This window comes from Thyridium curvatum (genome assembly GCF_004353045.1).
Source record: "Thyridium curvatum strain D216 chromosome Unknown NODE_4_length_842636_cov_84.159710, whole genome shotgun sequence".
NCBI lineage: Eukaryota > Fungi > Ascomycota > Sordariomycetes > Thyridiales > Thyridiaceae > Thyridium > Thyridium curvatum.
This window is the reverse complement of record NW_022156759.1, coordinates 811,836-838,816: the sequence shown is the minus strand read 5'-3', so window position 1 is coordinate 838,816 and position 26,981 is coordinate 811,836. Positions and strand designations below refer to the sequence as shown.

General features: G+C 48.0%; 7 protein-coding genes across 7 annotated transcripts; 5 read left to right on the top strand and 2 right to left on the bottom strand.

Annotated features, from left to right (window-relative positions):
* Positions 1 to 8,603: 8,603 nt before the first annotated feature.
* E0L32_001210 (uncharacterized protein) lies at positions 8,604 to 9,228 on the top strand (the record flags this gene model as incomplete). Its single annotated transcript, XM_031134946.1, has 2 exons — positions 8,604 to 8,696; positions 8,770 to 9,228. 2 exons carry the CDS (start codon positions 8,604 to 8,606, stop codon positions 9,226 to 9,228), a joined length of 552 nt encoding a protein of 183 aa, XP_030993103.1.
* Positions 9,229 to 9,711: 483 nt separating this feature from the next.
* E0L32_001209 (uncharacterized protein) lies at positions 9,712 to 10,873 on the top strand (the record flags this gene model as incomplete). Its single annotated transcript, XM_031134935.1, has 2 exons — positions 9,712 to 9,730; positions 9,774 to 10,873. The coding sequence occupies 2 exons, from the start codon at positions 9,712 to 9,714 to the stop codon at positions 10,871 to 10,873; spliced, it is 1,119 nt and encodes a 372-aa protein (XP_030993102.1).
* Positions 10,874 to 11,013: 140 nt separating this feature from the next.
* E0L32_001208 (uncharacterized protein) lies at positions 11,014 to 12,624 on the bottom strand (the record flags this gene model as incomplete). The annotated part of the gene is made up of 6 exons (XM_031134924.1): positions 11,014 to 11,120; positions 11,175 to 11,268; positions 11,334 to 11,402; positions 11,474 to 12,067; positions 12,135 to 12,334; positions 12,429 to 12,624. 6 exons carry the CDS (start codon positions 12,622 to 12,624, stop codon positions 11,014 to 11,016), a joined length of 1,260 nt encoding a protein of 419 aa, XP_030993101.1.
* A 1,324-nt stretch (positions 12,625 to 13,948) lies between these two features.
* Positions 13,949 to 14,530, top strand: E0L32_001207 (uncharacterized protein; the record flags this gene model as incomplete). Its single annotated transcript, XM_031134913.1, has 3 exons — positions 13,949 to 13,963; positions 14,044 to 14,215; positions 14,310 to 14,530. The coding sequence occupies 3 exons, from the start codon at positions 13,949 to 13,951 to the stop codon at positions 14,528 to 14,530; spliced, it is 408 nt and encodes a 135-aa protein (XP_030993100.1).
* Positions 14,531 to 15,558: 1,028 nt separating this feature from the next.
* E0L32_001206 (uncharacterized protein) lies at positions 15,559 to 20,745 on the top strand (the record flags this gene model as incomplete). The annotated part of the gene is made up of 6 exons (XM_031134903.1): positions 15,559 to 15,927; positions 16,029 to 16,185; positions 16,389 to 16,429; positions 16,500 to 16,616; positions 16,674 to 16,970; positions 17,029 to 20,745. 6 exons carry the CDS (start codon positions 15,559 to 15,561, stop codon positions 20,743 to 20,745), a joined length of 4,698 nt encoding a protein of 1,565 aa, XP_030993099.1.
* A 1,395-nt stretch (positions 20,746 to 22,140) lies between these two features.
* Positions 22,141 to 24,465, top strand: E0L32_001205 (uncharacterized protein; the record flags this gene model as incomplete). The annotated part of the gene is made up of 1 exon (XM_031134892.1): positions 22,141 to 24,465. The coding sequence occupies one exon, from the start codon at positions 22,141 to 22,143 to the stop codon at positions 24,463 to 24,465; it is 2,325 nt and encodes a 774-aa protein (XP_030993098.1).
* A 900-nt stretch (positions 24,466 to 25,365) lies between these two features.
* Positions 25,366 to 26,670, bottom strand: E0L32_001204 (uncharacterized protein; the record flags this gene model as incomplete). Its single annotated transcript, XM_031134881.1, has 2 exons — positions 25,366 to 26,290; positions 26,381 to 26,670. The coding sequence occupies 2 exons, from the start codon at positions 26,668 to 26,670 to the stop codon at positions 25,366 to 25,368; spliced, it is 1,215 nt and encodes a 404-aa protein (XP_030993097.1).
* Between the last annotated feature and the right edge of the window lie 311 nt (positions 26,671 to 26,981).

The following is a 26,981-nucleotide window of genomic DNA, read 5'->3' as shown; positions in this document are numbered from 1 at the left end:
GAAATAGAGGGAGATCTCTCTAAATTTATAGAATATTAAATCTATCTAAATAAGTTAGAAGAGGAGGAGGAACCTCTAAACCCTAAAGAGAAGTAGATAAAGGAGTTTAAGAAGATTACATACTATCTTACTTATCTAGAGATACTAATCAGACTAATAACTACTAAGAACTATTATTAGTTTATTAAGAAAGCACTAAAGTACTAGGTTATAAGCTAGGTTCTTTAGTATTAAAGAACTTATAAATATAACTAATAAAGAGTTATTAACTCTAATTAATAGTAAGCTATTATTATTAGAAATACTTATACCTATAAAGACTACTATAGACAAGAAGTTATTATTAGCTTTATCTAGTACTACTACTATTAAATAATAATAAGAAGAGAGATTAGCAATATAATTAAAGGCTATATCCTCTATTAGTAATAGAACTCTTAATAATTTAAAGATAATGAAGTCTATATAGTACCTCCTACTATATCCTTCTAGAAACTCTATATAGATATCTAGCACCTATCTAGGGTAGAAGAGAAGGCTTATACTATTAAGATAAGATATAATCTAATAGGCTATATAGAAGTCTAGGCACTCTTCTCTACTAATTCTAAGAAGATCAGAAAGTTTATCTATAAGAAGATTATTTATTAATATAGACTGTCTATAATTCTTATAGTTAATAGAGGATTAGAATTTAAGAGTAAGGTCTTATATCTAGTAAAGAGTTTTAGTATTACTAGATATTATATCTCTTTCTATAATATTAGAGCTAATAGAATTACTAAAGCTAGCTATATTCTAATCACTTTATTAATTACTAAGATAATAGAAGGGATATTAAGAAACTAGCCTAAGCTATTACTAGTAATACTCTTTACTAATCAGACTACTAAGAGAGCTTCTTATAGAAAGACTTTATTTAAGTTAGTCTATAGATATCAGCCTATTCTTCTAATTAAGATTATAATTCTATTTTAGTAAGTTCTTAATTAAAGAGATAGTATAACTACTAAAGAACTACTCTAAGAATAGATTAGGATACTTAAGAGAAAATCTAATAATATTAAAGCTACTGCTAAAGCTATAGTAGAATACTAGAGAAAACTGACTAAGAGGAGGCAGAATATCAACTAGTACTACTAATAATCTATTAATAGAGCTCTAAAGCCTAGAGACCTTATCCTACTATTTAATAACATCTAGTAAATAAATATATTAGTAAATATTAAACTAGTATATTACTAGTAAGAACTATATATTATTAAAGCTATTAGAAATAAGAATATATATATCCTAAAGACTCTTAGTAGAATTAAGTTAAAGAATACTTTTAATAGCTAGCATCTTAAGAAGTTTATTAGATTAGATAAGAAATACTAAGAACCTACTAATAAGAAGTTCTTTAGGATATATAGATAGTTCTAATAGGATGCTAAGAACTAAGCTTTATAGTCTAATATAAATAAGTCTAAGGTAGAAGATATTGATAATACAAGCCTATATAACTCTAATTAAGAAGATAAAGACCTAGAGAACTAGAGCTATATAGCTTTAGATATAAAAGGAACCCTCTTTAATATTCTACTTAGAAGTTAGGCATAATAATAGCTTCTGTTATCTATTTTACTATACCCTATAGGTGTAAATATTAAATCTTAAAGGTGTATAGAATTTTAATATAATTTTAGCCTCTATTAATAGTCCTAGGCTCTTAGAATAAGAGATAGCTAAATAAGAAAGGAATAACTAATATTAAAAGAGGAAAGTAAAGCTTCTTAATAAGATATCTAGAAAAATAAGATAGTATATAATATAGCAAACTTTAATTAATATAGTAGACCTATAAAGTATAAGATGTAGTAAAGTAAAGAAGAGAAAATTATAAAAATATAAAAAATATTACAGCTTATTAGGTTTAATATCACTATAATAATATCTTTATAATAAGATAGTTTTACTAAAAGAAAATTATATGGTTATTCTAATTAAAATTAAATTAATATATTAAGAGAAGAGTAGATTGATTTCTATTAAAATTATAGGAGTTTTGAATTTTTAGTTAATATTTTATATTATAGAGTTATCTAGGTTTTATAAGCCTGCCTATTATCTAGGTTTATTTACTAAGAGAGGAAATAAGAAGAGTAATAGATGCCTAAAAATAAAAACTATCTAACTATATAGAAAAGCATCATCTAGATCTAGTAGTTAGATCTTATAAGACCCTCTAAAATTTTTACTAAAAGAATATAGAACTGACTAACTACTACTTAATACTACCCTTCTTTCTAATTAGATTTTCCTTCTTTCTATATATTACAGCTCTTATACTAGAGATATAAGAGTAGGTATACTCTTCTTAATACCTCTTCTTAAGAGTTATATTCTTCTCTTAATCTATTACTAAGAAGAAATAGCTAGGAGAAGTAGTCTAATTATTTAGGATAAGACTACCTTAAGAAGCCTAATTTATACTAGCCTGTAATTTAAGCTAGTAAGGCTGATATATACTAGGATTATTAATAAAAGTATACTTATAGTAATTAAGATAGTAAAGACAGTTCCTATAAGCCTCTTCTTAGAACTAATTAATAGAGATATATTTAAAGAAGGGCTATATAATATAGATTAGACTATTAGAATTATTAATAATATATTTATAATACTAAAGCTTATAATAAGAATAGAATATAATATTAATAATACTATATAGCTATATAAATAAACTATAGATATACCTTTAATTACTAATAAGATAACTAAGAATAGAGCTAAGCAGCTCTCTAGCCTAATAAGAGATATAAATTAGCCTCTAGTAACTAATAAAGAACTAATACTTATTCTAATATATTAGAGTATAAATATCATCTTAATCTTAATAAAGAGCACTCTAAATATTAAGAAAGCTATCCTTTATATTATAGGTAAGAAGTTTTTATTTATAGTACTGAAGTTTATTAATATTATTAAGATTAAATACCTAAATAACTTAATTTAGGAAATCCTAATTAAAGATATAGGACTAGAAGTAGAAATCCTAAGAAGGCACTTCTCTAGTAAGCTAGACAATATATTACTCTTTATAGACTCTAATTATCTAAGCTAGATTCTTATACTATATAATAACACTAAGACTAGATAGTAGAACTAATAATAGCTTCTTCTAAATATCCTTTTATAGAGTCTAGATAGAGGCTATAATAATAGACTAAAATACTTAAGATAGCTTTAATTAGAGTACTCTAATTAATAAAAATAGAGAGGAAAGACATTAAGTAGGATGATAATTAACTTATTAGTAGAGAAATACTTATTTATAAAGATAAAGAAGAGTTAGATAGAAGAAGAAGAGAGATAAGTATCTTAATAGTAAGAATAATTAAAAAAGCAGAGAAAAAGAGATAGATTCTTATAATAAGAATAAAAAAGAAGAAGAAGAGAGAGAGAGATCTAAGGCTATACTATTTTCTTTTATTAAAGTGACTAGAGAGGAAAGAAGCAAGCTTATAGTTATCTTTATTAGTCTAATTAACTATACTTCCTATTTATTAGCTAATTTTATATATTTACTACCCTTCTTTTAATTTAAGACTACTTACTTACTTCTCTATTCTATTTTCCTAACCCTTATCTTATTTCTCTTAGTTTAATCTCTTCTATATAATATTCTAATTCTAATTAGATTAATTATTATTACTTTAAGATATTCTCTATATCTAAGCATCTTTATAAGACTTATTTCTTTAGAAGTATCTTATTAGTCTATCCTACTTAAACCTCTTAACTATATCCTCTCCTCCTCTTATTTTTATCTTAAGATATCTATACTCTATTACTATAGTAGACCCTAAGAGCCCTAGTAAGTATATATACTCTTAGGATAAATAAGATAGGAAAATAGATCCTTCTATATTAAGATTAACTTAAGTTATTACTAAGAAACAGTATTAGAAAACACTACTATCTCTATCTATCTAATTTAATAATTCTAATTAGATATCTAAGAAAACCTCTATTAGCTCTTAGTAATTCTAAACCTCTTAGTATTCTAGCCCTACTACTCCTAGTTCTGCTAGATAATCTAAAACTCTATCTAAGTACAGACAGTAAAAATAGCTTTAAAGCTATCTAAGAGCTGGTAGCCAAGCTATTAAAGTAGTAAAAGAACTAGAGCTTATTTATAGGTATATAGTATTATAAACCTCTGGCCTAAGTAGATTAAACTTTCTAGACATCCTCTTAAGCGACCTCTTTAAATAACTGTTCACTCTACTAGAAGGCAGGGCTCTTATAGAAAACAGAAAGACTAGTCTCTTATTATTAAAATATCACTTAATAAGCTAGAAGTTAGTAATACTAGCTTATAGTTCTTAAGATTGTTTAGATTACTATATATAAAATCTATAGCTACTATAATAACTAGACTAAAAGTAAAATCCTAAAAAATACTAACTATCTATCTACTATAGAAAAGACTGAAGTAGTTATAAGGATATAGTTAAAAGCACTCTATTAAGAACTAGGCTAAGCTAGAGATACTAGTAGAAAGAGGCTATAAGAACTAGTAAACCCTATAGTCTCTATATTATAATAGAGTATATACTGTAATATATCTAATATAGAAGTAAAGATTGCTTAGAAGAAGGCTAGAAGCCTAGAAGAACCATTACTAATAGATTCTCTAGTTCTAGTAGATATACCTCTCTAGTCTATTAAAAACAATCTAGATATTACTAAAGTAAAGATTAGACCTAAGATAATAGATATTAATCTAAGTAGATTAATAATACTCTTTATAGTATAGACTAAAGAGAATTACTAGCTCTATAATAATATTACTAAGCATCTTATACTAATATCTAAAGATCAGTATATTATTATTAAAATAATTAATAATAAGGTGATTTAAAATTATAAGAGTGTTATTATAGATATAATCAGCTATTAAAAAGACAGGAAAACAATCTTAAAGACTAAGACTATATTTAACTAGATTCTAGGCACTAGGCCTATAGCTTAGCTTATACTAATATAAACTAAAGCAAAGAAAGCTATTGCTTTATATCTTAGCCTTAATAAATTTCTAGTTAATACTACTATAGATATAATTAGATATAGAGTTAATATTAAAGAAGTCTTCTATAATAATATAATCTAGTAGATTAATAAAAGAGAGATATAAGGTAAATCTTCTATTCTTAACTATAGACCTACTTATTTTTAATATAAGACTGATATATCTACTTTAAAGAAACCGCCTATAAAATCACCTATTAAAGACATCTTACTAATACCTACTATAACTAAAGTAGTAATAAAGAGACTAGTAATAGACTTTAAGGACATCTACTACCTTCCCTCTAATAATAAGACTAAGACTCTTAAGATAGTATAATAGAAGTAATTAATAAATAAGTAGAAGTCTCTCACTCTTATAGAGATATCTTAAGTTCTAATTAATCTAGATAGAACTAAAAAGCTAGTTTATAAGTAGATAAATAACTATCTTATTAAAAATAGAACTATATACTACTACTAGAGAAACCCTAAGGGTCTAATAGCTATATTAGACTTTAATTAGATATTACTATAACCTAAGTCTTACTTAAATAACTATATTATTAAAGCTAAAGGGCCTATAGTAGATTTTAATAAGAACCTAAGATATCTAGAAGCCAGCTAGAAAGAATAGCTTAATTAGTATATAGATCTTCTTAAGTTTATAGAAATAGACTGATAAGCAGCCATTAAGATATATATATATAGGCTAGAAGTTTAATATATTATATACTAATCTATAGACTAGTAATAGAAGACAGTCCTCTTTAAAAAGGAAGATAAGATAGTTAGAATAAACTACAACTAATTTAATAATAGAGCTTGTATAATAGGTAAAGATAAGACTAAAATAGCTGATCTCTACTATCTCTCTAGTCATCTTAACCTAGAAGATCTTAAAGACTCTAACTAATAGGAGGACTATATAGAAGCCTTTAATAATATTATTAATAAGCTGATTTAAATAGTATTATAGTATACTAAAAGCTAGTTAATTCCCACCTATAATCACTTAGGTTTATTAGAATAAAGTATATTGTCTATATACCTATCTAGATAGATTAATTAAACTAGATATAATATACTTTATTAAGTATAAAGTCTAACTAAAGAGAAAGTTACTTTATAATAGATAACTAAAAGAGAGGCCTGTCTTTATAGATAATAGGCCTTAATCTTAAGACAGTAGTAAAATAGAGAGCTTAATTAATTGTAGATTAGATTTAATATAGAAATAGAAATTACTTTTATAATAGTACTATTAGTTAGTTATAGTTATTTAATTAAAGAGTTATAGACATAAAAGTAATAATATTAGGCTTTTATAGAGAGAGGAGTAAAATAGATTTACTTAGATCAATCTTCCAGGCATACACACAGGCCCTTTAGCTTGAAAAATTTATTAAAATACTACACTTATTAGACTAGCAATAAGATTCAGTAGAAAAGAACAACAACACTCTTTTTACAAAGAAGTGCATTTAATTAAAATAAGCTGTGACATCTTGAACTCCAATCCAAGTTCAATCTTTATAATATAACCACTTCTGGAACCCTAGGACAATCCAGGCAGCATTGTGGTTATTGATGGTCTGTCTGGGTTCGCTCTTTTCACTATAGCTTTCTAGACTTTAGATATAGCCTATTAAAGATTATTAATATTATAAAGCTACTTAAGAGTCTAGTTATTCTTAAAGAGATATAATCTAATAATTTAAATCTTAATTATCTCTTTAGTATTAAGAAATACTAGTTATAGCTAGAATATCTAAGAAAGATAGTTAAGTATCTTTAAAGAAGAAAGAAGGAATAGGACTAGTAGTAGTTTTATTATATTAATAGTTATTCTAGTAGGGTTATAAATTAAATAAAGTTAATAGAAGCTACTTAAATAACTTATATATAAGATTCTAATTAATTAATCAATCTAATATTATAGAATCATACTATAGTTATAAACCCTCTAAGAGAGGATCTTATTATTAAATATTATTATAATATCTTTAGAATATAAATATTATATTTATTATATCTCTTTTAACTATATTATATTAATAATATAACTTAGCTTATATCTAATAGATATACTAAAAATAAATAAAATAGATAGATAAATAGAATAGATTACTTATTATTAAAAGACTATTTATTATAATACTTTAATTATATTTATTATTAAATAACTTATATATCTAAACTTATAAACTTATATATATATATATTTAAATAAGTTAACTTATTAATTAACTATAGACTAAACTATAATTAAGAGATTAAAAAGTCTAGAACTAATTTTAAATCTTAATTATAATTAAAAGATCTAAAAGTCTAAAACTAATTCTAGATCTTAAATCTATATTAAAAATAATTAATAGCTATTAAACTTAAGAGTCTTTATAATTAGAAAACTATACTTAATTAATCTATAATAATAATTATATTCTTATTATTAGATATTATTATAATATCTTTAGAATATAGATCTTATATTTATTATATCTCTTTTAATTATATTATATTAATAGTATAACTTAGCTTATACTTAATAGATATATTAAAAGAAAATAAAATAGATAGATATCTTCTTATATAAGAGAAAAGACTATTAGAAATAATAATATAATAGATTATTATAGAAAATAGATAGGAAGTTATTATCTATATAATTTTAAAGAGGTTGTATATAGTATAAGTTATAATATTAACTATAGTTAAATTAGTAGCTTAATAGTCTTGTTTAGTAGCCTTATAGCCTTATTTTAGTTATTAAATCACTCTTTTTAAAATTTTATTGATTTTATTATATTTTTAAATGAATTAAGACGCTAGAAGGCTAAGGGCCCCCTATTATGATATGTGGTTGATCAAGTTTATTGGTTGCTCAGATTTTGGTGGGATTCACTGGTATTTCTAAGTACCACTGAACCAGACAGCCCCCTCTTATTCATCAAAAGCCGGCGGTACGAAAAACCCACGTTTTGGCGCTCAAGGGGATAGACTAGCAATTGACATAGATCGGCAACCAAAAAGTTGTGTGTCTGCCATCTCCGCTTATGATCAACTCTAAGCACTGCTGGCCCATGATGTAAGTGCCATGTCGATCTGACATCATCAAGAGACACGTCTTTCTCCCCAAATCAACGGCCTTCCCATACAAGTAGATGTCTAAATAGTTAATAGAAGTTCATCAGGAGCTACCTCAATCTTAACAATCAGTATCCTTATCCCATACTTGCCGTAGAACTCAGAAGGGCTATCCCACTACCTAAATCTGATGGGCTTGATGGATAGTCAAGTACTTCTGTTAGCAGTCTGTCAACTAATTTGACCATCACTTGCCATGTTATATACTGCAGAGGGGGGGTAATATATATATTTCACAAGAGATCAATTAGCTGACACTGGTCGACCTGTCTGTGTTGTGTATCTATCCATCGTTTCTCAGCTTTATCAAGATTCTTCGCAGAATAGTCTCTCGCCACCAAGCAATCAATCATACCAGCCCACTCCAGAACTGAAGCGCTCTGCAGAGTCAATCACAGACCATGTCGGCCTCGCAGAATCCCGATGCCATGACCAGCACCCAAGGCGAGTTCCGCTCACGGGTTGCTCCTAGCGAGCCTCTTACCACCAAGGGCGTAAGACCTCACTGGCCCCTCGTGGAAGAGACAAGAGACCCAATACTGACGAGAAGCCGTCGGGCTCCAATAGCACGCGCCAGGTGTCAAAGTAGGAAAGGACGCCGCTCAAGAGTTCCACGCCGAGGCATACCCAGCCGGAACTGCGCCCGCCAAATTCACTCATCAGCCGAACCCCGGTCCGGAAGATACGGCTGGAGGCCAGCGCACCTCAACAGAGGCGTTACTGCCAGGCCCCACCTCGCAGCAGATCTACAACGAAACCGATCTCGGCAAGCCGATCGAGGGCCAGTCGAGTGCCGAGCTACACGGGCGGCACAAGAAGGAAAGGTCCGGCCTCGAAGGGGTCGGAGCCAGTAAGGGGGGTGTGTTCGACAAGGTGCGGCAGGAGGGAGCAGACCTGGAAGGACGGGCGGCTGAGATAAAGGGCCAGAGGGGCGCGAGCGGGCTCACTGAGGAAGGGCAGGAGTGGCAGGGTGCCGATGAAAGGACCCCGGCGTCGGCCGAGGATGTTGCTGCCGAGAGACGCTGAGAGCTCGTGTGCAATGAACTCGTTATCGAGTCTAGTTTTGCGGTCGGAATATCCTGCCCTATATATTGTTCCCTGAATTGTTGCCGGAAGGATATAGGTGCTTTGTCAACTGAGCGGCGCTCTTCCCTGCCAGCGACAGCAACGCAGCATCATTGATCGAACCCCCATCCTACTGGCTGGCCACCGCCGCTGGTCCCACAAGCATCGCTACTGTCCCTCCCATCTGACAGATGATTACGGCAGATCAACCGTTCTTCGGCTGATGGCCATCATCGGGCCTTTCTTCACTTTCCTCCCTATCCTTCACCGCGAGCACTGACAGCGAAGCTGTTCACACCTGGTATATACATCGCGCCCGCCCCTTTCAGGTTGTTGCTGCCGTTGCCTCGCCGATGCCCCGGCCGCGTTTGCCGGATCCTGCGGGCCGGCGCCGGCGCCAAAACGCCGAGGCCCAGCGCGCCTATCGTGAGTGACAAAGCCTACATGCAGCCTGCGCTCGGCCGTGTGTTTCAGTTTCCGCCATGGTATTGACCGCCGAGATGCAGGGGCAAGACATAAGCAAAGATTGCAAGTACTTGAGCAAATCGCCGTATCTGCTCTCCAAAACCAAGACGCTCAGGACCTAGAGGGCGTGATCGGGCCAGCAGTCGTGCCAACACTAGCCGCCTCTTCCTCTACCTCCGCCCCCGCCGCCTCTAAAGTCTCCTCGCCGACAGAAGCCGGCCCCGAAAGCACGTCGAGATCAGCGAGCTCGCCAGAGCGCCTCACCGCCGATGTCTACCACATCCTGCGACCTCTATCCGAAGACGACTCGTCCAAATACTACAGGGTCGTCGCTCGCGAGGACTTCGCCATCCGCGATGTCGTCAAGTACGGCCTCATCGCCATGGGTTACGCCATGACCCCAGAGCTCTTTCATTGCGCCACCTCCCTCCCCTTCCGTCACTGGGCGGAGCTGGTCCAGGCCAACTATGCCGGCATCGACATCACGCGAGCCGTGTCCGCGGGGGTCCAGTTCTTGTCTCAGCTCAACCCGCCAGCGGAATGGCCTCCGGCCGAATGGTACAGTTCCCCGTGCCCGAGGCTCAACACAAATACCATCACGATACGAGGCATGTCCTTTGCTGCCGCCATGCTGACGAATGCGGCGCAGCTGCGGATTCCATCCGAGGCCCTCATGGACGACGAGGCTCAGTCCCGCTTCTACTCGGCCGGGTCCGGAACCAGCGAGCTCGAGGAGGACATGAGGCGCAACAGGATGCGTTTGGCAGTGGACCTCAGACCGACAGCCACGCAACGAAGGGTACCGCACCACCCCTGCTTCGACCTCGTTCCCTGGGCCTCGTTTCGCTCCAACATACTAGACGCCGTCTCCCTCGAGCCGCCGCTGGTAGACGACGACGACCTCTGTCTCGACATGTTCGGTGGCGGGTTACGGTGCTGGGGCTCTACCTATGGTTCGGTGCACGGCCACGGGCAGGGCGTTCCATGGGACTCGCGCAGTTGGGAGGCTATGCCGTGGTTCTTGGAGAAGTGGGCGGTCCTGACGGGAGGTGAGGAGGATGAGGCACAGAGGAACAGCGCCTGGTGGAGGGCCATGCGAGAAGGCGAGGGTGACGAGATGGAGAGGTGGCCACACTTTTGACCTGACCTGAACAAGTGCCGCGAGGAAGACTTATCACATTATAATTGGAGGCTCATTATCATTCAATGGAGTTGGAAATCGACCTATTCGATGAAAATCTAGCCAGATTGACGCTCACATGAGACCCTGATTCCTTTTCCTCAAAGAAAGGGTCGCACTTGCTCCTCAGTCCACTCCCAGAACTTGCTGCCCAAAGACTCTTCCTGTAGATCGGGCCGGCCTTCAACAAGACGGCCGAATGGCGCAACTAGACGATACAGTCAATGGTGCATAAGCAGAGGAGATTTTGGGCCAGACTCACCCCAGCCTCCATTGTTCTCCTCTGTGATCTCCGAGCTCAGACCCGCGAAAAGCTGCGTGTATGCACCGTATTTGGGCGGTCGTGAAATCAGTCTCTGGAAATGCGGTGCTGTTAGATCGGATGTACGTGCCGCACGAATTCATGCGGTGGGCTACTCACCAAAAGCAGCTTCATCGCCGTAGGTGTCGTCCGTTGGAGATCAGTCATGAATGACCCGGGGTCAAGGCTCTGTAATGCGCAAGCTCAATTAGCTTCCACCCCCCCAACTCGCCGACCGGGAGTCGCGCACAGAAACTTACTATGCTGAGGATACCCTCGCCTGCTGTCCTCCGGGCAAACTCGCTGCTGTGTACTACCACGGCAGCCTTGCTCCGCATGTACTTGTTCAGTGCACTCTCGTCTTTCTTGTAGTCCATGTTGTCAAAGTCAATGGCCGGGCTCGGCGCCATGACAGCGGCGCTCGAAGAAACCCAGACCACCCGCACCGAGTTCCTGGGTGCCGTGCGCGCCGTTGCAGCTAGTGTGGGGTGCAAGAACTTGGTGAAGAGGAAGCTCCCGAGGGCGTTGACTCCCATCTGTAGCTCGTAGCCCTGAGTGGTCACGGATCCTTGTGCGGGCATCATGACACCCGCGTTGTTCCAGAGGACGTCCAGCCGGCTCTCTCTTTCGAGGAAGGTCTGCGCAGACTTCTCGATGGTACTGAGGTCACTGAGATCCAGGTGAAGGAATAGAAGCTGGCCGGTCGAGCCGGGCAAGGACCTCTCAACCTCGTGGATGGCGGCCATGGCCTTGGTCTCGGACCTCGCGGCGACATAGACCTTGGCATTCCTCTCGTACAGGATGCTTATGAGCTCCTTTCCCAAGCCTCCCGAGCTACCGGTGACAATGAAGACCTATGCCGAGCCGGGCATGTCAGTGAATCGCGATGATATGTTAGGGCGGAAGAAGGGAGCTGCTGACCTTGTTGCTCTGGTCCGGTAGGTTCTTCTCGGTGAGAACGGGCGCGGGAGGACACAAGTTGCTCCATTGGCTAGCCAGGCTATGCGGTTGACTCAACAGAAGCGTTGGATGCCTTGGTGTTTCGTGCGAAGGGGTTGAATTTATGTGCGGTGGCGATGTAGATGAGCTGGAAGACATGACGAGGCGGCGAAGCCAGACAGCTGCATTATATAGACAGTTTGGAGTGCCTTCTCTATTCCAGACATGCCACCACTCAGTTCTTTCCAACCATGATCGTTGTCTAAATAGAGACACTGCAGTCAACGTAAGCATCTTCATAGTCGTTGATGTCCGCAACCCCTGGTTTAACATCAAACTTGACTGCCATCCTGGCTCGACAGTCCAATGGATCCTCTTTCCGGCCACGGGAACCAATAGTAGGACTCAGCTTTGATGTAGTTGTGTACGCAACGTAAGCAAAAGCCAGGGTTGGGCCTGGACGTAGCTTCATGTCGGAAACGTAAGCATAAATGCACCCGATAGACCCCACACGGCTCGGCTACAACACGGTCGTCGGTTGATGTACCAGTACTACACTTCACTTAACGTAAGCATTTACTCCGTACTCGAGTCTGTGCTGGGATGCGTGCGTGCTGATGATAATTACCTAGTCATATCATAAGGCTTCGGTCGGTCGGTAGGTCGGTCGTCGGGTCTGGTTAAGCAACCCGAGCCACGCATGCTACTGGGCTAGGTAGCCATAACTCAGCACATGAGTCTGCTGCTTGACTAGACCAACCTCCCGCAGGTGATTCGGCAGATACCTCTCCAAGCACAGGTAGCCCTAGTGTTAAACATGCCGCGCCGGACTCTGGGAAAGGCGACCATGGTCGGCCAGGTACATTGCGCAGCCGCATGTTCGAAATGCGCCGGGCCTTCCAAGGTAAGGTTAGGTAGGTAAACACCTCGACTAAAGGGGTAGTTCGGACACGGTTGCTGCAATAGGCAACTCGACTTGGTCTCCTGCACGTCAACTCATGATAAGCACCGTCTCGAGGATAGCTTCTGCCACCCGACCCTTCCAAGGTTGGGAGGTAGGTTGGTCGTGATGGCTGGGCTGATTGCTAGGCCCCTCCACTGAAGGCCCTCAGGGGTCCTCCAGCTATGACGGACCCTGGACAGCGCTGGAGCTCGACCGGGGTTGGGCTGCTATTGTAGCACCTCGGCCCCTGCGGGAGTACCTGGAGGCGCTAGTCTAGGCGCTAGAACCTTGAGAGCGGAATCGCCTGCAGCCCCCATCGCAGATCCCCGCGATCCGCCAATCTGCCGGCTTCCCCAATCAGGACCGCCAACGTTCTCCCGTGGCCTCCCCCCACCCTCCCACAAAGCTTAGCCCTGACCACCGTGAAACAGACATCTCGCCCTCAGACGCAGCTACTCGCTGGCTCCAGCCAATCAGGCACGGCAAGCCAGCGATAGAACGGCTTCTACCTGCCAGGATGGCATGCACCTAGGCAGTGCCTGCGGGCAGACCAGCCCCTGTCGCGAGGTGTCATGCACCAGAGCGGGCATGTGCAGAAGCTGCCACACTGGACGTGTGCTCCTTTCTCCGATTAGCATTGGCTATCGATCGTCTTTCTCGCTGTCGGGTAGCCGACCATGGGATTGGAGCCCGAGGTCCAGCTGCCGTCGATGTTGCTGCGATCTGCAGCAAAGTATATAAAGCGAGGGAGGGGACACCGACGATGGGTGTGAATGGGAACGCACAGCAGGCTCGACGCGACGATCGCTGAGCATACGTCCCTCCTCCTCGTTTCTTGCTCGCCTCGCCCAGCATGGTTGCCCTCAAGGTCGGTCTGCGTGCGCTCGCGCTCGACCTCTACCTCTCTCACGCTCGCGCCGTGCATCGTGTCTAACAATCCACTCACAGTCCTGCTTGCTCTCGCTCTTGGCCGCCGCCCTCGCCGCCGCCGCCCCGGTCGAGCCGGTCCAGGAGCGCGCCACCTGCGTCTATCACTGCGGTTCTGTCTGCTATTGGCAGGAGGACATTGACAACGCTCTCAACCAGGGCGTCTCCTTGCATAACTCTGGCAGCACCCTCGGTACGTTGTCTCTTTTCTGCCTCTTTTTCTCTCCTTCTCTCTCTCTCTCTCCCTCCGCAGAAGTTGGGTCGGGAACTGACTTGAAACCACACAGGCCACGGGAGCTACCCTCACGAGTATCGCGACTCGGAGGGCTTCGACTTCCCCACCAGCGGTCCGTGGTACGAGTTTCCCATTCTCTCGAGCTACCAGGTCTATTCCGGCGGCTCTCCCGGCCCGGACCGCGTCATCTTTGACGATAACGGGCAGTTTGACGCGCTGATTACCCACACTGGCGCCAGCGGGAACAACTTTGTTGCCTGCAGCCAGGGCTGAAGTGCATGTGATTCATAGACGTGTCAAGGCCACGCAAGGTGCCAGCGGTGGCCCCCGAGAGAACCTAGTTGGTGATTCATGTACATACAGCCAATAGCCTGTCGGCGATCTACCGCCCGCAGTGATGGTGATTGACTATATACTACCATTGACTCACTCCCCCTAGTTGCTCATATAGCTCAATCAGAAATGAAATAAAGAGGACTAAAAAAGACGAGCCAGCCCTGCTTCTCAAGCTCAACTAATTCCCTTTTCTCACGATGGCAAGTTAAAAGCACCAGCATTTCCTACCAGCCAAAGAGCCTCCCTATCCCAGCATAAAATCATCGCCACTTAATTGAAGAAGTGCCTTTTATATATTTATGGATGTCTGGGTATACTCTCCACCCAGAGCTTCTAAAGTTATCAAGCGAAGAGTTGTCCCTTCTGGTGCACGGCAACGACCCAACGAACCTCCAAGTCGAGAGCTACAGACAGGACAAATCAATCAAAGCCTTTTGTCAAAGCGGATGGCGGACTATGGAAGCACGGGAGCAAACAGGGCGGTTTGTTTTCCCACGGCCGTGAGATCAAACGCGGGTGTCAAAGAAAGCTCGGTCAGTCCGCCCAATCGCACATGGTTGAGTTGATTGCCAGCAAACAAACATCTCAGCGGTGCACGGCCTGCATCGGTGGCCGGGATCCACGAGAGAAGATCGGAGAAGAAGGTCGACGCAAAAACAGACCTGCAAGACAGTAGGGCAGAAATCAGGGAAACAAGGGAAACAAGGGAACACAGAAACAGCCCGGGAAACTACAAAGACTTGAGGTCGAGATACTAAAGTACCCAAGGTAAGTACATGCCCCCGCCACTCGCTCCCTCCCCCTTGAGAACTTGAATTAGCTACTTACTTACTCAACGAACCTGCCACCAAGGACCAGCAGGCACTTCAGCGTTGCTCCTCCCGAGTGATTGATGGTAATGCACCAGTTGCTCATGTGACGACCTCCAATCTGGTGTCCTCTCTTCTTCTCCTCTTCCATTTTTCATGCACGGTCCACGCTCGCAACTCACTCTCTCATGTTTCGCCTTGACAACTCCCCCTTCAGTCAACCAAATCTCGCCAGAGTCAGCTCAAGCTCGAGGGCCTTCCTACCCGGCCTGGCTCGAACCAGACAGACCGACTGGAGAGGCGTCTCTAGATAGCCGTGCGTCTGCCGAGAAAGACCTACCCAAGGCACCAGACTTGTCCTCTGGCTACTACCCCAGACAGACCATTATATTCTGCAGCTCCCGTGCCCTCTTCGCCATTGCAAAGAACAAAAGACAAGGAAAGCCAACTAGTATCGTCAACCGAGCAAATCATCTCCAACCTCTCTGCATCACTCTTTCCTGCCTACTCCGCCCCGATTCCGGAGTGCCAAGAACCCGGCGGTTCAGTGCAGCTTGAGGTTGTCAAGATCATTGACAGAACAAGCTGAGGCCTTGATCTACTGGTTGGCAACTCTACAGTTGCAGTCTACAGTTGACACCATCTACTCGTTGACTGGCCAACTCGCTCTTCACTTTGTCCTCACCATTGACTGCCGCCAGCATTACAGAAGCTTCAATTGGAGTTGGCCTGCCCTCGCTCGAGCCCATTGTCTGCCACTGGCTATTGTCATTGACAATAAGAGTACGTCTCCAACCTTCTAGAACATCCGACTAGCTGGTCGTCAACCAGCTCCTGTCTATAAAAACCCGCCTTGGCCACCACTTGCTCCCACAAATCCTCTTTCTCTTTCCCTCCCAACCTCCTGCCTTGGACATTTCCGCCTCCCCCACCTTTCCTCCCTCCACCCTTTTTGTCTTCAACCACCATCCCACCAACAACTCCAGCGCGTCTTGCTGGACCTCTTCCTCTTCCTCTTCCCTCCGAGGTATTTATCCACATCCATCCGCTGCCCTCGAGCTTGACATCAAGGGACCAGCCTGACTCTCTCATTCTAGGCAGCCGTCTTCCCCCCCCTCTCTCTCTTCCCCCGGGCTCCCGCCCCACTTTCCGCCGCCGTCGCCATCATGAGTGGCGATGCCGCCGCCGCCGCCGCCGGCCCGGTATATGACAACGTACGTATTGACTCCCGACCCGTGAATCATTTCACATACTGATCAAGAATCCCTCAGGTGCGGGCGATGGAGGCCATCGCCTCCCACGTGAACTTCGCACCCTCGTCCGCCGAGGACGGCTGGGGAGGTTTGCCAGACCTCCCCACGCCCGAGGAGATCCTCACAACAGATGAGGACCTTGCAGGTTTGCCGATCAACCCGATCGACGAACCGTGGCCTTCCAAGAAGGCCTACCTGGAATCACAGTATCGCATCCTTCGCTGTGAGGGCGTCCAGGTCCTGCGCGATTCGGTTGGGTCGTACAAGAAAGACCCCAGCATGTCTGACAATGCACAAACGTGCATATACGTGGACGTGAGTTGCACTGGCTCCCGGTCTCTGCATTTTGAGTATGTCACTAACCATATCCTAGGTCTATGTCAAAGGCTACACCATGTGCAGGGTCGGGCCGGTGTGCCGCGTCAGTTTCTCCACGCGCCGGGCATGCCGAAAAATTCAGTGGATGCAGTCCCGGCGTCTGACGCCCGGCACTGTTGTGGCCGTCACAACGGCCAAAGACAAGTTCCGGTCGATTTGCAAGGTCGCGACCGTCACCCAGCGTCCCTTCACGGGGGGGCTTGATCAAACGCCACCAGAGGTGGACATCTCGTGGGCAAACATCGCCGACGCCGTCTTTGACCCAGATGAACAGCTGGTCATGATAGAGGCTCGGGGCGGCTACTTTGAAGCCGTGCGGCACGCCCTTGTTGGTCTCCAACACGCCCGCCAAACTCACTCGATCCTGGACAAGTACATCGTCGATGGCGTGCAAGGAGATTATCCCGCGGCCTACATTTCCAGAGCGCCGAACCTGGATCTGTCTTGTCTCATCGACCACCTGCCCGCAAGCGTTGACACATCCCGACCAGACTTCAACGCTGCCGTCGAGTTGATCAAGACCAAAGATGCCTGGCGATGCAAAGACATCCGTGTGCCGCCAACCGCTGCTCAGGACGTGACAAGCCTCGATGCGTCGCAGACCGAGGCTCTATCACGCATCGTCTCCAAGGAGCTAGCCATTATACAAGGTCCGCCAGGTACCGGCAAGACCTTCACATCGGTGTCTGCACTCCGTGTCCTCCTCGCAAATCGTCGGCCGGGAGACCCACCCATCATCGTCGCCGCCCAAACCAACCATGCTCTCGACCAGCTGCTCCTCCAGTGCCAAGAAGCTGGCGCCAACATCCTGCGTGTCGGTGGTCGCACCGAGAGCGAGGCCATCGCAAAGAGAACGGCCTTTGAGCTCCGCAAGCTTGGAGGGTACTGCCCGGACAAAGACTTCCAGCTCCTCGAGAACCGTCGACGAGACAAGGTCGACAAGTTCGTCGCGCTGAGCCAGGCAATCTTCTCGGATAGTCAGCTCTTGGACCCGGCAGCGCTCTGGAGAGCCGATGTCATCACCGAAGCCCAGTACAAGTCTCTGTCAAACGACGAATGGACTCCGATCGGGGACAATGCCAACCTTGGCGCATTCGACCTCTGGCTCGGCGAGCAAAAGGTCCCAGCCAACCGGCGCGTGGTCTCCCTCCAGGATTTTGACGAGGAAGAAGTCGAGAACGAGGGAGAGCTCGAGTATGAGGTTGATCCAGACCTCGACAACCTCATGGACGACAAGGATGAGCACGACCGCCTAAAGGGTACTTGGGTCTCCCTTCAACACATCTGGACAGGCAAAGACTCCCCGTCAGGCGCCCGCCGAAACCAGGCCAGAGAACTCCTCGAGAGCTGCGAGGACGACGACCTCTACAACATCCCCCCACGCTTCCGGGGAGCAGTCTACCAGATCCTGCGCGCTAGGTTCCTTGCGGCTATCTCGGCACGGTTCAAGGATCTATTGTCTGACATGGTGGCCATCTGCAAGGACCTCCGAGTCAACAAGTGGTTCAAGGACGTTCACTTGGTTGTAAAGCACCGGATCAATCTTGTCGGCTGCACGACAACCGGCCTGACCAAGTATCGGGGATTCCTATCCGCACTGGAGCCACGCACCCTTCTCATCGAGGAGGCAGCCGAGACGCGTGAAGCCAACATTGCCTCTGCCTTGTACAAATCACTGCAGCAGTTGATTCTCGTTGGCGACCATCAGCAGTTGACGCCCAACTGCGATGTCCACTGGCTTGCATATGCTCCTTACAACCTCAACGTTTCCATGTTCGAACGGCTGGTCAAAGTCGGGGTGCCCTTCACCATGCTCAACCAGCAGCGGCGCATGAGGCCTGAACTCCGCCACATCCTCAACCAGTTTTACCCCGGACTTACTGATCACCCACAAGTCGAGAAAGAGGCCAACCGACCTCGTGTTCCCGGCATGGGCAATCAGAACTGTTGGTGGTTTGACCACCGCTGGCCTGAGGAGTCTGATGCCGACTGCAGCAAGTTCAATCTCACAGAGGCTGAGATGATTGTCAACTTTGTCGGCTATCTGGTGCAGAATGGCGTCCGCATTGACCTGATCACCATTCTCACATTCTACAACGGCCAGCGCAAGCTCTTGTCCAAGATGCTGCGAAAGAATGGCCTCGTGAGCAGCGTCACCGGCCAGGCCAACGTGTTCACTGTGGACTCTTACCAGGGTGAAGAGAACGACATTGTCTTGCTCTCGCTTGTTCGCAGTCCGAAGCAGGCAGGGAACTGCCAGGTCGGCTTTCTGGGAAACAAGAACCGTGGCGTTGTGGCCATCAGCCGTGCCCGTCGTGGATTCTACATTTTCGGCAATGTCCAGAATGTGCTGGGTGCGGGTGACCAGTCATACATCCTCTGGGGACTCATCTTCAATGGGTTTGCCGGTCAGGACGCCGTGAAGCGCAAGCAGGGCCTGCCGCTGGTCTGCGAGAACCACGGCAACCAGACTTGGGCTAGGGAGCCAGATGACTTTGTGGGTTCTGCCGGCGGCTGTACCAAGAGGTGCCACGGCAAGCTCCCGTGCGGTCACGACTGCAAGTTGGCCTGCCACCCCACGCCGCATTCGAGCCTCCCGTGCAGGCAGCCGTGCACCCAAATGCTCAATTGCGACCACAGCTGTTCAAACTATTGCAGCGAGCCCTGCTTCTGCCCATGCAATCGCTTCCAGCGCTCCGAGGCGCCGGCTCTGACGACCAGCAAGACTCCCACCGACAAGACCAAGGCCCTTGGCAACGTTGTAGCACGCAACGCTCCCATCACTCCACGCACAGCCTTGCCTACCCGGCCGTCGCAGCCTTCACGGTCTGCTCCCCACCATATCAAACAGCTGCCAGTGCCGCCGCCAGCAGCAGGCAAGCTGTCACGGCCCAGGTCCAGCCAGGAGCAGCACAGTGTCGAAAAGTGGAACATCTTTGTCAAGAACGTGTCTCAACACGATGCCCAGATGCGGGAGGAGCGTCTGGCTGCTGCCGCGCCTTCACAACAGAGGCCGTTGATCACCTATGAGGGGCATGAGAGCACCGACAACTCGCATGTCAAGCTGGCAGACATGATCGTCGAGACATTCAAACAGACAGGTATCGAACAGGGAAGGCGTGTAGGTGGTCCGCCCAAGCGAACCCAGAGACTCGACCCAACTGTCCTGCCGCTGGCTCCAACCACTCCTACTCGTTCCCGCCCGGTCTTAGGCGCTACAGGTGCAGGTCATTCAATGTCTGCAGCCGCCCAGGCAGTCTCTACGACGGCTCACTCTACCTCACTGCTCCCCTCAGGCATGGCCTCTTCCTCTTCTACGTCCCCGACCAGGAGAGCTGTCGCTAGATCCAACGCATCTGGCGTCACAACTGCACGAGGCCGCAGCGGTAATAACTCCAGCAGAGCGGATGTTGTTGGCCGAGGCCGAGGTGCGATGGCTACAAGCACGGTCAACAGGCAGTTCTTCTCAAATGCCACTCGAGATCATGCCAGCGGCGGAGAGCGTCGCAGGGATGCACGGGGTCAGACAGAACCTGGCAGTGCCATGGCGGCCTATGGGTTTGAGGCAGAAATTCTCAACATGTCGACAGGCCGAAGGCAAAACGCACAGACTGAGCCAGCTGCTATGACAGCGACTCTGGGGGGAGATGCGCAGGAGCGTCGGGATGAGGATCTCAATGAGACTGAGGAGGAGTCGCTCATTGAATTCTGAAGGGGCTGGGTCCTTTTTCACATTTCACGTTTCTTGTTTCTTTTTTCTCCACCTCTGCTTTCTGTTTTTTCTTGTTTTGGTTGATTTGTTTGTCTTGTCATCCACGGCGCTCCTTTTCTGAAGTTGGTTCTGCCCAACAACAGATACTTGCAGCATCTCATGCTGTCATGAGGGGTCTAGGCCATGGCTGCCCGACTTTGAACAGGCAAAGCAGAACTGGGCCATTTGTTTGATGCATCGTTATTCTCTTGGTGGTTTATTCACTCTCTTGTCTCTGCGGCCCAGGGAAAAGGACAGGTTGGAGTGGAAGAGTCAGTCCTGCAGCAGGAAGACAGCAAGACAGTCTAGACCTTCTGGGTGACTTAATTCGAAATAAAAGAAAGTTGTGGGTTTTTCTTCTCTGACAGAGCTCAGTATCCGATTCTGCCAGTATGAGGAACATGGCGAGGTCTGTCTCTGGCTGCAGTGTCTGTAGATCCAGTGTCTGGAGTCTATCGAGAATAAGAATGGTGCTTGCTCTACCAACTACTAGTACTAGATGAAATGAAGCTTACTGGAGCAACTACTAGGAGGTACTACATGACCTCCAGCTACAAGTACGGAGCATTCTCCTTCTAGGTAATGAGTTGTCGATGGTTCAATGTTCTAGCTGGAGGCGGCGGCCCTTCTTCTCCTGCAGGGCTAATTAATTAATTACCTCGGTACCTAAGGTACCTAGGTAGGGTAGGGACTTTTAGATGCCTTACCTAAGGTAAGCCCGGTAGGTCGCTGGAAGTAGGGAGGTGTACGGGTACCTTACGGGCTGTCTGATCACCTGCAGTCCAGGTACCTACCTGCCTAGGCATGCGGTACTCGGTAGTCAGTACCCACCTGTCAATGGAGCCCTCGACCAATCCCACCACACCAGCCTTTGGACTTTCCCTCCCCAGTCCACTCAGTTTACTGACCTTAACTCGAAGTAGCCGCAACTGCATCGACAAATCCAACATTCCGCATATTGACATTGTTTTGCCAGTATCAGCTTGACATCACGCACTCTACGGCCGCCTCTGTCTTGTCCTCTTCATCACGCTGGCATCAGAATTGGCGCGAGCAAAAGCAAAGAAAGACAGACCGGCCCAATTGCGCGTGCGGCGCACACAAAGCATCAACTCCAGCATCCCTGCCCGCCTTCTTTCTGCTCAGTCCAGCTCTGTCGCATTCGCCCTGGAGCTGCTCGCACCCGGCTCTGCCCTGCCGGACCGACCCGGTGACGCGCTATCGGGGCATCTTTACCCTCGAGTATAGGCTATAGGGTGCCTGCCATAGCCTATACTGCCTGCCCGCTGCCCGCGTGACAGAGCGCCAGCCAGCCAGCCTCGCCAGCCTCGGGCCGGCAGCTGGCAGCCTGCCACCATGGACGAGGATGACCGAGGTGAGATCCAAGCTTTGTCCCCTTCCGCCACACCCAACATCCAGCAGCAGAGCTCGCCCACCCTCCCCTCGTATCGTCCTTCCCTGTTGACTCTCTCCTCTCTCTCCCCAGACTCCAACGCAAGCTCGGACAACGAGCAGGACGAGGTGATGGAAGACGTCGACGAGCCCGAAAACGATAACAACGAACCAGAGGAAGAGGACAATGAGGACGAGCAAGATGATGAAGACGAGGGTGACGGGGACGCAGACGGGGACGGGGACGGGGACGGGGACGGGGACGGGGACGGGGACGGGGACGGGGACGGGGACGGGGACGGGGACGGGGACGGGGACGGGGACGGGGACGGGGACGGGGACGGAGATGGAGATGGAGAAGGCGACGAGGGCGACCAGGAGGGAGATCAAGACCAGGACACTGCTGTCGGTGCTGCTGGCGCTTCTTCCCGCGCCCGAGACGACGACCGGGACCCGAGTTCTGCCAGCCAGGATAAGGAGGGCCAAGACGGCAGCTCAAGACCGACCGTTACGCACACATCGGCCACGCCCAAGCGGACCAGCGCTAGTCCCGTGCCGTCCCTCAAGTGGCGCCCGACAGTCCGGCCAGAGGCCCTCACGGCCAAGCTCTACGACATTGTGCCCACCATGGCTGCGCCCCAGGCCACCAGCATCAACGCCATCTCGGTCACGCCCGACATGCGGTACTGGATGACGGGCGGCTCCGACGGCTACGTGCGCAAGTACGACGGCGTGGGCACCATCAACGGCAAGCAGCTGCTGACGGTCGCCCAGCGCCACCCCTTTGTCGACTCGGTCGTCAAGGCCGGCATACTCATGTCGTACTGGGAGAACGAGGAGCCCATGGCCCCCGGCGCCCGCGCCGAGGATAGGGTGCTCAGCCCCGTCTACTCGCTCGCCGTCCACAGCCAGGCCCTGTGGCTGCTCTCGGGCACCGAGGGCGGCGGCATCAACCTCCAGAGCGTGCGCCACGACGAGGGCAAGCGCATCACCTGCTTGCAGAGGCACTCCAACGCCGTCTCGGTGCTGCAGCTCGCCCCGGACGAGAAGAGCGTCCTGAGCGGCAGCTGGGACAAGTCGATCCTGGACTGGGACCTCAACAACGGCCAGGTCAAGCGCCAGTTCGACGGCAGCGGCGGCCAGGTCTCGGCCATCGAGCTGCGGCCTGCGAGCGGCGCGCCCATCCCCCAGGCCGCGTACGAGGAGCCCGCCGTCGCGAGCGACACCATCTCTAGCAACAACGCCAAGCCGCTGGCCAACGGCACCGCCGTGAATGGCGCCAGTCGCGACGACGACAACGACACCCTCTTTGGCACGGCCGACAACACTGGCGGCGACCAGGCCGGCGCTGCCGACGCCGATGGCTCCCCCGCGCACGAGAGCCTCTTTGGCAGTCCGGGAGGGTCCCTCTTTGGCGAGAACGATGCCGTTGGCGAGAATCCGTTCGGAGACGACAACGACAACAACGAGTTTGGCGCTTCGATGGACATGTCCTCCCTCCAGCCGGATGCCCCTGCAGACGAGATTGGAGGTACCGCTGCTGGGGGTGGCGACGTCGACATGACGGGTATGGAAGCGCCAGATACCACCACCTTGTTGGCCGCCTCATCCGCCGAGAACAAGGACCAGCAGCAGTCACAGCCAACGGATCTCCATCAAGACAAGAACCAGGCTATGGACATCGGCACTAGTGAAACCGCCCTGCCTGCAGGGGCTGATCATCCACCTGACAGCAAGGGTCAGATGGAATCATCCTCCTGGGCTAATGGCGCTGCGTCGGGGACGAACGACGCCCAGCAATCCGGGACGGGCGAAGAACAAACGCCACCAGCAGCCGCCGCCGCCGCCGCCGCCGCCGCCGACGGCGTTCTCTTGGGGGGTGACGGTCAGACCAGACAAGAACAACCGCCCTCGCCATCCATGATATTCGCATCGCAGCCGGGCCCGGCGCACTTCGACCCGACGCAGGCCTCCGACACGACCTTCATGTCGGCGTCGATGGACGGTTCCATCCGCATCTGGGACCGGCGCGTGCCCAACCCCGTCGCGCGCATCACTAACCGGCCCGGCGTGCCGCCCTGGTGCATGGGCGCGTGCTGGAGCCCCGACGGCAACTGGATATACGCGGGCCGGCGCAACGGGACGGTCGAGGAGTTTAGCATCCACCGCGCAGCAAGCGGCGGCGGGAGCGGCGGTTGGGCGCCCGAGCGGACGCTCAAGTTTCCCGCCGGGTCCGGGGCCGTGAGCTCAGTGAGGGCCATGGTCAATGGGCGGCATCTAGTGTGGTAAGTGCCTGCTCTCTCTCTCTTCCCTTCCCTCTGTCTATCTCTTTCTTCTTTTCCTTATCGGTCCGCTCACTGACTATTCTTTGCTCTCCTCCTGTTCAGTGCGTCCCACGATATCCTCCGGCTCTACGACCTGCGGGACACGGCCGCTGTAAAGGGCTCGAGTGTGCCCTTCCTCATTATCCCGGGCCCGCCTCGCGCGGGCGTCATCAGCCAGCTCTACGTCGACCCCTCGTCGCGGTACATGATATCGGCGGCGGGGACCAGAGGCTGGGAGGGCACGTGTACTGAGGTGCTGATCGGGTACGAGATCGGGGTGGTGCCGTCGTGACGACGGAGAGAAGGGGTGGGAGAGGGCTTAGGGCAGCAGTGTCAGCGGTTTAAAACGGGGCAGCGTGGTGCGGGTTTCCGGATTACTTTTGATTAGGGGCTGCCCTCGGGCCAGCGGTTGGTGTTTGGGTGTTAACTGGTCCAGCATGGATGGTGGTGAGGTTATAGACTTTTGTCCATTGACGGGAGAAACCCCCCTTTCCCTTTTTCTGTTGCATGTTATTCCAAGGAGGAGGCGCGAAAGCGGCACGATTGACTGGCAGGTTGCAATCAGTATCTGTATTCTGTTGAGCACCGGGAAATCCATAAGATCAAAGTTATCGATTCTACTGGCAGATCGCAATCAAGAGCCTATTGTAAAGTGTCTGGTATTGCCTTTCCACCGCCAAGAGCTAGTCTTCGTTGCTATGCTACGAGAAAGGGACCATGTCATCGCAAGTTCGAATCTGGACTGTAATGTAGCCTTCGGGTGCTCCCTGTTGTTTAACCATCAAAACTTACGACGCCGTCCAACCAAAGCAACGAGAAAGAGAAAAAAAGGAAAAGGCTGCGAGGGAACAAATCAGCCTGCCCCTTACCACGGCCCCTTCAGCACGGCCCCGACGCTCCTCAGCTTCTCCCTCAAACCCGCGACCTCCTCGCCGCGCTCCAGCTCCTCCGCCTCACGCCTCTGGTTCTCGGCCCTGGTCCTGGCCCTGGCCCTTCTGACGTCCGCAGATGCCGAAGCGTCGTATCCCATCAGGACCTCGTCCATCCTCCGGCGGAGCTCGTCGACCACGCCCTCGACCCTAGCCAGTCTCTCCTCGACGCCGGGCATGCGGTTGGTCGCCAGCGCATGTAGCATCTGCGGCATCTGGCTGACCACCTGGTCGGTCTGGGCCTTGTTGACCGACATCTCGGCGCGCAGCAGCGAGGCGTCGGTGCGCACGGTTGTCAGCGTCGAGTTGAGGTTGGTCACGTCGTGGCGGGCATTGCCGAGGCCAGAGACGAGGTTCTGGACAATGGACCGCAGGGCTTCCACCTCGGTCTGCAGGCGCGAGACTTGGCTGGACTGTGCCAGCGTGGTCACCGGGGCCGTGCTTGAGGCGTGCGTTGCCAGTGGGGGAGTCGAGTAGACCGAGCGGGCCGGCGGAGGACGCATCAGGAGTCGGTCCTCGGGGGGTTGAGAGAGCTTGATGGCACGAGCGACCGGAGCGAGTGGCTCTGCTGCGGCCTCGCGACTGAGGCTGAGGGCCTTGCTATCATCCTCCCCATCTTGAGCGAGGTCATCGTTATCCCGTTCGTCGCTCTCGGCGACCACCAGTGCCGTCGCGGGTCGGCTCCGAGCTCCGATGGTGCGGGCCGGGCCGGACTTGAGCGGCGGGGGGGCGACCCGGTTCGCCGTCATGAACCCCGTGACCGAAACCCGTGAATCCGGCCCTGCCTTCTCGTGGCGATAGTCGTATTCGCCCCGATAGTACTTCTCCATCTTGGACGTTGTGTCCTGGCCTTTCTTGCTTCTGTTTTGTGGGCAGCGTCAGCAGTGTCCTGCCTGATCCTCCACCCCTTCTCTCCTGGGATGGGCAAACGGCCAAGGAGTAATTACTGACCTGGCCTCCATAGTTTCTGCCATAGCCTGTTGCAGCATCTGGTCCTTGACCAAGTCCGAGGCATTCTTGTATTCGTCCTTGGCTGCGACCTTTTTGCGCACATAGATCATCGCTTTGTAGTCGGAGTTCCGAGCGGCTTCTTCGACCTTGGCTGCCCCTGTGAGGGCCAGCTTGCGTTGACGAGCCTTGCGCGTGTTGCGGTTGCTCGAGTATTCTGCCCGGGGGGGAGGGGTTAGTTCCGGAGGCATTCCATGCTGTTGCTGCTGGCCCTCGGGTGTATCATGAGCCATGGCGGCGTGTATGACTGGATTGAGGCCTTTGCAGTGGTGTATGTGATTAATCCCTTGACGACAGGAAAGGGCGAAAGAAGAACAAGAGGTACAGAACCCCGGAGCCAAAATTAGCTTGTCAGCAACGGAGAGTGCTTCGCGTTAGTGTACCCTGTTTGTGTAGTGGAAACCGAGCAAGCAGTACAGGAAGTTACTAGAACTGGTGAGGCCCTGCACTGGACGTGTTTGTGATCAAACATGTAGCACTGACTGCTGGGAGCCGTCGCTGCTCCGGCGCGTACTTCAAGCCTGACGAAGGTGATAGGCAGTGG